The 11439-nt window shown below is 40.3% G+C and overlaps 1 protein-coding gene across 1 annotated transcript; it reads left to right on the top strand.

Annotated features, from left to right (window-relative positions):
- Positions 1 to 1653: 1653 nt before the first annotated feature.
- OLFML1 (olfactomedin like 1) lies at positions 1654 to 11190 on the top strand. The gene is made up of 3 exons (XM_054970246.1): positions 1654 to 1949; positions 6126 to 6417; positions 9074 to 11190. Exons 1-3 carry the CDS (start codon positions 1824 to 1826, stop codon positions 9850 to 9852), a joined length of 1197 nt encoding a protein of 398 aa, XP_054826221.1. The 5' UTR covers positions 1654 to 1823; the 3' UTR covers positions 9853 to 11190.
- Positions 11191 to 11439: the final 249 nt, after the last annotated feature.

Consider the following 11439-nt stretch of genomic DNA (forward strand, 5'->3'; position numbering starts at 1 on the left):
TAGTGGCAGCAAAAGGAAAACTGAGGGAACCACCTATCCCACTTTTTATAGCCATGCCTCAGGGAAAAAGCATATGAAAAGACTAGGCAAGTGCCTTGCACCTCTAGGGGCTTTGGAACATCTGTGGCTGGCCTGCAAAGTGCAGATCCTATTTGGGACTGCACAGAAGACACGACTATGAACCTTGCTTTTATCTGCCCCCCCCATCTTCACCTATATTTATTATTTTATATACTATTATATATATATAAAATTTATATATATATATAAAATTCACCTATATTTATTTATTTATCAGAGTGAGAATTAAAGTGTGGTTCTCCAAGATACTACTCTGAAACTCTAACCACTAAATAACACTGGTTTTTATGAGGTGGCTTATATAAAACTAAAAATAAGTCCACCTGCAGTTGTCATCTATATGCCATACATTTAGATATTGATAAAGTTGTAAGGTGTAGGATGGGGTGGCTGTAGTCAAACAGTAGCAAGCAGCTTGGCCAGGATGAGTCGTGCAAGTCAGGGGGTATCAATTCACTGGTTGCTGCTTGCCCTAATAAGTCCTCGCTTAAAGGCCAGAACAGCCCTGGAAAGGGCCTTGGCCCCTTCCCCAGTCTTTTACTGACAGAAACCAAGGCTTGACAGCTGGTTGTACTGTTGTGGTTGCCTATAGGGTTGCCAGGTTCCCTGGGGTTCAAAGTGGGGGTGGGATCACCGGGGTGGGGATTGCAACAGGAGCACTCACCTGGCATGCATGCACAGTGCCACATGCTCTGGAACGCTTCTGCCTCACGCCGTAAATGATGTCATTCCCGGTGCCACACAGAAGCATTCAGGAATGTATGGGAGTGCATTCTAGGGGTTCCTTGCCTGTTCCCGTACCTTTCCCTCTTCCAGCCAGGCGAGAGCTGGCAGGGGGTCAGAGGCATGGATCCCCCGCCCCCATGGGAGGGATAGTAACTCTAGCTGCCTAGCAACAACTACTGAAGGCATTCATTTCTTAAAACTACAAAAGCTGCTTCTATTAATTTTGAGGGGGTAGACGCCAATTTTTTAAAAAAAAATAAGATTTTTTTTTTGCAAACCTGGTAATTTTTCAGATTTTTAGAAAGATCTGTCTTGGCTATTCATGGTTCTGATCTCTGGATTTAAATATGCATACATTTGGCCTTGTTGAGAATTTAGATAGGTTATTGGGGGGTGGGGAGAGTTAGATATGAAGCAGTCTTTTCCTAAGTGTGAAATAACCATATGGAAACACTTGTTACTCAACTAGATTGCTACTTACAGTATACAGGGTTGGATCCTGTGGATCTGTTGTGGTAGCAGAGGCAGAAGGAGACTCTCCTTGACACAAAAGGTCCTTCCATTGGCAGATGATTCTCTGTTGTCAGGGGAAACTGCCTCCATGCGTGTAATGAATCTTCAAGATCCAACTCATATGTTAATCTACACCCCAAATGTATTTATGTTATGTAGAAATGAGGACTATTAAGAAGGAAGTGGAAATGACTGATCAATATTTGCTTGCCCACATGCGCAGTTCAGCTCAGTTCTAAACATCTGGACCTAATCAAAAGATCACAAGCTGGAAAGCACTCAGCTGGCTCCCAGAAAGGAACTTATTTAGCAGAGCGCTTTACACAACTTTATTGCATTAATGAGAGACTGCTGGAGACCAAACAGCCATTTTAAAGATTTCAACTTTTGCTGTCCTTTTTCCCTTTGTTGCACATTGCTGTACCAGGCAAGAGTTACATTTAAGTCTCGTGTGTCATTCCTGGTGTGTTTTCCCCCATTATTCTGGAAAGTTTAATGAAACAATGGCAGCGGTACCACTCATATTCTTATTACTTTCATTCTTTACAAGTATCCAGGGAGAGCCACAGTATGTAATGCAAGATGCTGCCCTGGTGCATTACATCGACCGCCGAATCCTTTCAATAGAGGTATGTGCCATTTTGTATGATTACAGTGATGTTTTATTTGAAAATTGATTAGATTGTCTTTGTTTAAAAAGTGGTTGGATTTTCCATCAGTAACAAGAAAAGAAATTGCTTTCCTTTCAAATAAACTAAGTTTTATAACTGCAACTGGTATTATGCACAGTTTTAGTAAAAGCAAAGAGGAAAAGCTAAATATTTTCAAGTGCATCTGTGAAATGTTTATGAAAAGAGTACAGAACAACAATTATTTATACTGATTTTTATCAACATACAAATTTACAATGGGTACAATACTGCCAAAGTGAAGCACTTCCAAGTTCAGTTAATATTCTTAATCTGTGTAACGGTGCCTGAATTGTAGCCAATATTTTGACAATAGTATTTGGAGTTTTTTTCTCATTTAATCTTTAGAAGTTTGGAAGCATTTTAATAAGAAAGTGCCTCATAAGAGACTGAGTTTTTTAATGCCACAAGTACTCCAAGATATAGAGGGATTTAATGTGTCCACTTCCAAAAACATCAAGAAGGTACTTCAAAAATTCTGATAGTCTATGAATTGTGAACCAGAAAGTGGAATGGAGAACCTCTCCCTTTTTCCTGTGCCCCTGAAAAGCTGCTCCTCAAGAGATTTTCAGGAATGGAGATACAGCTGCTTTTTCAGCAAGAAGGAGAAATTTCCACAGTCTCTTGAGTGAACACTTACTCCATATTTTTTAACCTTAATACTATGAACCATATATGTTTTGTCAATGTAGCATGCATACAATTATATATTAATAAGAATTTCTTCAACAAATTGTATCTTTGAATGTAAAGATAGGCAGGAACAATTTCCTGTAATCACATGCATACTGATTAAATTTGCTCCAGTTGGTTTAAATGAGAATTCTGATGGATTAGGCCTTCCATTCTCTTTCCCATTCTGAGCACAGAACAGAAGTTACCATTTGATGGCTTGAGAGTTTTTTGAAATTGAGACTCTACTGTCATATCTACGAGAAAAACCATTTAGTTTGTACTAGCTGTTATATAGACAAGAAGAAATACTAGGTTGTATCCACAGGTGTTACTTCACTAGCATAACGGCACTTCCATTGGTAGAGGAGGGGAGGGAGATTGCTGCCAACTCCTCCCTCTCACTGCAGATCTCTGCTTAGCCCCCATTGCTATTTCTGAGATTCTATTGGTACTACCATCCTGGAGCCGAACTTCAGAGAGCTCAGTAATCTGTAGAAGGAGGGGCAAGGTGTGGAAGTCCCATTCTGCCATATTCACTCCATTGGAGGTCTTATGGATCCCACTCAGGGTCCCCACTTTTTTTCTGTCAAGGCTTCGCAGCAACCTGACATGCATGCCAGTCAAACCTCTACCTGGTACATTTCAGTATGTTAGAAAGTACAAAAACTGTACCAGAACTGTACTACCATCTTGTTCAAAAGGGCTATAATCTACACTGCGTGGACAAAACAAAGGGGATGTAAGGAGAAGTAAGAAAATGGCAGTTTTTAGAGACTATTAGAAGACAGTTAAGAAGCAAGGAAGGAGATGGCAGGGTGAGGCCAAGACTAAAACTATCACTTGAAAATGTGACTGTGCGAAATTGGTCATCATGTGCTCTTTTAGCATGACTTGCACAGCAGTTATGTCCAAGTGGAAAGCAAGCCGAAAGATTGCAAAAATTAACAGTGCCATCCTAACACCCTTCTAAGCCCATTGACTTCAATGGACTTAGAAGAGTATAGCACTGTTTAGGATGGCATTATAAGTCTTTTTCCTGTTGATTCATACACCAAGTAAAGTCTGCAAAGACTGTTTTCCATGTTACCTAGATTCGCAAATAAGAATGTTGTCCTCATCAGGAGCTGTGTTCAATCTTGGCTCCTTAGTGGCTCCAAGTATGTGTGCTCGTATTTTTCATATCAAAGAATTCAGAAACAGAAAAATCAGTCCTGAAATAACCATATTGATTCAGGTCTAAAGGCATAAATGTTTACAATCTGCTCTCCTCTTTTCAAGAGAGAAAGGTAGAAAAGTATCTTCTCCCTCACATGTCTATGGCTATTTAAAATGGAGGAAAGAAGGGTGAGGGGTCTATAGAAGAACTGCAAAGCTGTAGCTTTCAGTAACAGGGCTCAGTAGACTTTTTTCTTTGGCTCCATTCCTTGCAACTGTAAAACATCTGGATTAGAAGGGCCCTGACTGCTATCTGCCAGCACAGCTGCCATTTTACCACTTCTTGGAAAGACATTATTAGGTTACAGTGAAATTTTTCTGTCTGCTGTTGCCCAATTGTCTTATCAAATCCACAGCAGAGATGCTGCTTGCTGGTAAACATAAAAACTTTTATACCCTGTTCCATACATTGTTAATAGTAAATCTAAGATGTTTTAAGTATATACCTAAAAACATGAATCCAGATGTGTTTGCAAACATGGATATCATACAGATACACCCACTAAGGAGCCAAGATTGAACACATCTCCTGATGAGGACAACATTCTTACTTGCGAATCTAGGTAACATGGAAAACAGCCTGCGTTCAGTGTTTAGGGCCCTGGCAAGTTGGTGAAAGAAATGAATAGGGAGTGGGAGAGAAGGCGAGATGTAATGAACTGATGTGAATTGGAAGAGGGAAAATAAAAGGGGGACACAAAATATTCAATATCAAATTATTTCAAAAGTCAAATGTAGTTATTAGCAATGACACCATAATATTTCCTGCATGTGAAGAATGCTGAATTTTATAGAATATAAACATAAGCAAAAAATAAAGAGAATTTTGCCATCAAGATTTTGACCAAGTGCATGCATTTCTTGCATACGGATATGGCATATTAGTTCCTTTCTGATCAATGAAAGGATTCGTTCCTTTCATTCTGCCCTGCAGTAAGTCAGATGCTTACTTATCGTAGCTTGAGTCATTCAGTTGAAAATCATTGGGATCTATTACTAGGCGGAAACTTTAGGGTAACAAATGAAGGCATTCCAATTTGTTTTAGATTGTGTCAACAGCCCAGTAGTAGATTCCTCCTAAAAGAAAGCTGAATTCCTTCCTGATTAGCATTTTCTTAAGCAAGATTCCCTAAGGGGAAATATGATCTCTCCTTTCTCTAGTACTCCTTCTAATATATTAGTAGATAGCTATCATATCCCTTCTCAGCCTGCATGTGCATTTAACATATCAAAGAATCCATAGATTTCCATACAACCTAACTTATATGCTGACTTACCCAAGCCATGGGTTTTCTTCTCATAGCAAAAAAGCTGGTATCTATGCCCTGCGGCAGCATAGGAATAATATAATGTGTGATGTGGGAGGTCAAGATAGAGGTTCAGTTCATAGGACTCTTCCCTTTAAAATGGGTATGTGTGAAAGAAATCATGGGAATTGAACCTCCATGCACATCAGCCTCTTCCTAGGGTTCCTGACTCAGGTTATAGGCATAATGTTTGTGCCTGAAGTTCATTAATGGACAGATGATTGTTTCCTGCAGAAGTATTGGGATTAACTTGGCACCACCTATACAAATGCGTCTTTCAAGTGCATTCAAGTTCCAGCAATTTCTGGTTAAGACATGCCACTGAAGGAGGGCACACAATGCACATGATGAACCAGTACACTACAGTGAGCATCACATATCAGGGAGCAGCATATCCTGACATGTTCATTGCATAAAGTTAAGAATTCAATTTTTTTTTAAATTGGTCCACAAGATAAATTCTCCACAGTGCTCACTCATAAAGAATTATTATAAAGCAATCTGAAGGCAATGGCTTGGATCTCATAGTAAGTTTATGCTGATTGGAAAGTAATCATAGGCTGACCATAGACTATGTTAAAGCTATGAATTGCATGTGTAAAGTGCCCTAAAGTCACACCTGTCTTATGGCAGCCCCAGTAAGGGGGATTTCATGGCAAGTGAGAAGCAGAAGTGGTTTGCCATTGCCTTCCTTTGCAGAGGCAACCGTGGTGGTCTCCCATCCAAGTACCGACCCTGCTTAGCTTCCGCGATCTGATGAGATTGTGCTATACCATGCTGCCTTCCCTCCAAAGCTATGAATTAATAATGGTTTTATGTAGACGAATGTCAGATGTGCAGACATAATTAACTCATCTGAAATTGTAGGAAATAGTGGCATTTGATAAAATGGTATTATCCATCTGTGTTCTAACTAAAGAACAGGCTGGAGAAGTGCAACAAAGATATAGCCGAGTATGTACAAGAATTTTGGGAGTTTTCTAAGAAGATGATGTCTCGCCTGGAAGGACTCAACATTTTAACAGCAGAACTTAAAAATGACATGGACCATTTACTAGCAAGAATGGAAAGAGCTCAAAGGGATATTGACTACTTTGAATCAGCAAAAGAATCTTCTAACACGTGCGTGGAAATAGATGAAGATCTTCTGGAGCAGCAATTAATAGAAGACGAAGAGTCAAAAAGGAAAGTCAAGGTCATGCTTAATGCAAGTAAGTGCAGTTTTTCCATATAAATATTCAGTATCCCTGATATCCAGGTCAGATTCTCTAATCCAGTTTGGCAAGATTAACAACAACATAACAACAATGCTTGATTTATATACTGCCCTTTAGGACAACTTAATGCCCACTCAGAGCGGTTTACAAAGTATGCCATTATTATCCCCACAACAAAACACCCTGTGAGGTGGGTGGGGCTGAGAGAGCGCCAGAGAGCCATGACTAGCCCAAAGTCACCCAGCTGGCTTCAAGTGGAGGAGTGGGGAATCCAACAACAGCAGTGAACAGCCTTTTCTTTCTTTTTAAGAATAGACGTCTACATATTAAGAAAATATTTGAGGAATATTTTGGCCCCACACTCACAAGCACCACTTTTGACCTGAAAATCAAAACAAATAAACAGGTGGCACAGCCCTGGTAGATATGTCCCAAGGCATTTGAATTTCCAGTGGCAGGGACTGCAACAAGGAAACTCTTTTTCCTCTTCCTGTCCTGCAACAGCAATGTCTCAAATTTAAGGATCACTGAAAGCACAGTTCTTCAGGGCTCCTGAGTCTTTGGGGCTCTGAAGCCACGGAGAGCTACATTTCCAAGATCTTTGCACCTGGAATAGTGCTGCTGTAGAGCAGTAATGGGGCAAGGAAGGAGACCTGCTGTCTCTGCTGCCAGGAAGGTTTAGGAGAAGGGAAGGCAGAGGCAGGTAAGGGAGGAAGAGTTTGGGGTTCAGAAAACCCAACTAGGAGCCAGTATGAGCCCAGGTCCACATTTCACAAACTGGGGGAGTTTGAATTACCATTCAAATGTCATCTCTTTCACTAATCTAAATACTATCTAGTGATAATATTTTACACTTGATTTTAACACAGAGTGATTGTGATAAAGAGCACCACCTATTACCTGAATTTTATCAAATGTAAGACTGACCAAAGTGAGATTGTACAAAGGCTGTTTCGTGCTTTTTAGTATCACTGATCTTTGGATTCAGAGTCTGCAATAGCTACAAGTATTGCTTGTCCTAATTTCAAATGAAGTGTAACACTGGGTTTGATATGATTTAGGGTCACCCTCTACTGTATAGACTTTCAGGACCATTAGTCATCTCCTGCCTTTAAAAACAAGCATTAGCAGAAATGGACAAATTTACTTCATTATTGAAAGGACAAATAGAAGAGGACTTTGCTGGACCATGGACTCTATTTTATAATTGAGTTAAAAATAAATATAAGGACTTGAATGTATTAAGGATATGAAGGCTCTAATGTAACTTGTTTTCAGCTATCACAGTTGACTGAACTGTGGTATGAAATGATATGTAGATGTGTAGAGTACTGCTACAAGCAGACTATGTAGTGTGATTTTTGTTCTTCCCCTCCCATTCCCCCTTCTTCAAATCTACTTTCCTTCCTTGCTTTCTTTTTTATGAATAACTAATAAAAATTAATGTTAAAAAAATAAAAACAAGCATTAGCCCTGAGGATCCTAAAATGCAACCTCAGCAAGCAAACAAAAATATATTCCTTTCAATACAATCCAAAAGAGGATTGTAATGATAGAGGTTTTTCCACAGCCCGTTTCATAACATTTGTGCAATAACTTCCAGGTTTAAGGGCTTGTTTACTCTATTTGGATGGAAATGATAGAGTATATTAAAGGACATTTTTAAAACTTCAAACAACATCTCTTCTCAATCAGTATTGCATTTGGCAAGCCAGTTATTTACTCAAGCAAATACCACAATAAAGTGTTTGCCAGAAAACATGGCTCTTTGACAAAAAAATACTTAAGTCCTGGATTTGAATAAGAGTTAGGCTGGCCAATAGTATGTTAGCACATTAGTCTGGAGTCAGATTGATAAAGATTCAAATGTTGTGTAATGGATTTAAAAGGAGTGTGCATATGAGAGTAACTATAATAATAACTGTGCTTATATACTGCTCTTCTAGACAAATTAGTGTCCTATTTAGGGCAGTGAACAAAGTCAGTGTTATTATTCCCACAATTCAGCTGGCGAGCTGGGGCTGAGAGGAGTGGCTTACCCAAGGCCACCTACTGAGCTCAGAGCAGTAGTGGGATTCGAACCAGAAGAGTGCTGATTCGCAGCTTAACCATAACGACTATGCATGTTCTTAAAGGAAGGGAACTTTTCTTTCCAATCTTGCTCACTTCCTGTATTGGACCTCAGGTGGAAGAAAGCAATTTCAATTGACAGAGCACAGAGCAAAGTAAAGTGACAACAAGCGCAGGGTGCATATGTGTTGTTGCTTTCCTCATCTGCATGCTCAAGTCTAGAGTCCAGTTCATGGTTAAAAATAGAGTTCCCCAAACCTGCTTAATATATGAATGGAGAAGACATCTGAACAAATGCATGTGCCTTTTTCATCACTTCTACTTTTGACCTCAAAGATATTGTGTCTCTAAGTGTAGCTTATGTAATAAGGCTGGATTTGGAACAGTTATTCATTGCCCCATTTTTGCAGGTATTTTTCTAAAACTAATTTTAGAGCAGTTATAATACATGACAGTAGTTATGTAGCCACCTTTCTGGTTTCCTCAATTGCCGGAGAGACAGACTATTTGAATATTACAGCAGGGAACATTCACAACATCTACTGAACTCCCCCCCTCCTTGATTTCTTTTTCTCAAAAGGTTGCAACTACATGCTTGCAGGCATCAAATCCCTAAAGATAGTAAAGAAGGCTGGAGACACTGATGGCTCATGGTTGAAAGACCCAGGCAAGAACTACCAGAAGATTTACTTCTTAAGTGGGACAAAGAACAAAACCGTTTTAGAGTTTGCAAACAGTCGTGTTTTTACTGAAAGTGGTAAGACACAATCCACTCGGAGACTAACTCTCCCATTTCCCTGGCAAGGAACAGGCCATGCCATATATAATGGTTTTCTCTTTTATCATAGACATGGCTCCTTAAATGAGCTAATAAAATTTGATATTCAAAAAAGAAACACAACTGACCAGATGCTGTTGTTAGGTGTGGATGAGACACCTGCCTATAAACTTAACCCTTCTACTAAAATAGACCTGGCTGTGGATGAATTGGGATTATGGGCAATCCACACGGAATCAGATATTAATGGGAAGCTAGTCATTACTAAAATTGACCCTGAAACTATGACTGTGGAACACACCTGGGATACATCCTGTAAAAGCCATAATGCTGAAGCAGCTTTCATGATGTGTGGTGCTTTGTATGTTTCATACAACTCACCAGATGGAGGCACATCTCGCATAGAATGCATTTATGACACTTTAGAAGCTATCAATCCGCATGAAGTCCCCCTGCTTCATTTCCCCAAACGTCAGACAAGTCATTCCATGATGCACTATAATGCCAGGGAAAAGCAGCTCTTTGCCTGGGATAACGGGTCCCAGGTGATTTACAAATTCTTGACAAAACAAAAAACATAAATACTACAATGAATATGTAAATACTAGATTAAGAAACAAAGGCACAGAATATACTTATTTTTCTATTTGATCTTATTTGAGACTTAATTTTACAGCTATTGTGCTTTAAAAAAATAAGATTTGCACCCCAGTCCAGAGATCTATGGAAATTGCTGTGCTCAAGGTAGGCTATCTCCCTCTTTCCAAAGAGATAAGGGGAAAAACAGCTCCCTGAGTGCATTACCAAGTATGTAACTTGTTGCTGTGCTTGTGGATTTCAGTGCAAGTTTTCCACTGAACACATAGCTGGACTCCTGGCTGTAGATGATCACCCAGCAATAGATCCTTGTATGTGCAGTAGGGGACAGCCATACACAGACAGAAGCTCCTTTAACTGGGTGGGTTAGGATCCATGTATAACATTTTGATTACTCTGTTTGTAATATTGGCTAATCCTGGTACATTTTAAATGGATAGCGGGATTAACATCAAATTCAGGAACAGAATACGTGTTGACTATTCTATGTACTGCCATTATTGACTTCTTGCCGGTGGGGGGGGGGGGAGGCTAAATGGAAACAAACAGGCTTATGGCAGGAAGAGGGATTTATGTGTGAGTGGGGGGGGAGAGGGCTCTCACCACCCACTCTCTCCAAGACAACTATTAAGGGGAACAACCACACCCAAGTTGGGCCAAAGTCCCTCCAATACAGCCCTGCTGCCTGCCACCCCAGTGCCCCACCAGCCTGCTCAATTAAACTGCTCAATTACTCTAGCCCCAACAGGCCCTGAATCCCTGGCCTGTATTGTGCGCTGCAACCGCCAGCCGCCTCCGACAGCCTCCAAGAGCTGACTGCTTTCGCTGCTCCAAGGCCCTCCTGACGAGCAGCTGTTGCTGCAGAGGGCCTACCCTTCGATGCTCGGGGAACCCTGGAGCAAAAAGCCTCCTGCCTCTCCGAGCGATCGAAGAGACTGAGGCTGGGTAAGGGCGGAGCAGCCAGTAACGGCTCAAGGCTCCGCCCCCCCCAGCAAAGCCCCGGATGCCCAGGAAGGGAGACTGTCTCCTTTCCACCGGGCGGGGCTCCAAAGGACGGCTCCCAGCTTAAGCGGCGTTCTGCCGCGCTGGGAGAGCCGCATTAACTGGGTGGGTTAGGATCCATGTATAACATTTTGATTACTCTGTTTGTAATATTGGCTAATCCTGGTACATTTTAAATGGATAGCGGGATTAACATCAAATTCAGGAACAGAATACGTGTTGACTATTCTATGTACTGCCATTATTGACTGTGAACTTGTTAATGTAGAGAATATATTTCTTTAAATGTTCAATAAAAGTGTATACATTGGCACACAAAAGGACTTTAAGCATTGAAAAGCATCTGTATTCTAATTCCAAAATGAAATTGTTTGATGGGAAAAAGAGATTAATTGTATATTTCTACAGAATAATAAGATTGGGGGGAGGGATAATGAAAAAAGAATGGTTGTTCTTCCTAAAAAAATAACTTCTGAAGAATAAGATGTTAGGAAATGATCTTCAAAGAGATAAAGCTGAAATCCTCCCCTGAGTTTTAGGCTCCTTAAATCAATAAGTTTTAAAAAATC

This window comes from Eublepharis macularius, chromosome 2 (genome assembly GCF_028583425.1).
Source record: "Eublepharis macularius isolate TG4126 chromosome 2, MPM_Emac_v1.0, whole genome shotgun sequence".
NCBI lineage: Eukaryota > Metazoa > Chordata > Lepidosauria > Squamata > Eublepharidae > Eublepharis > Eublepharis macularius.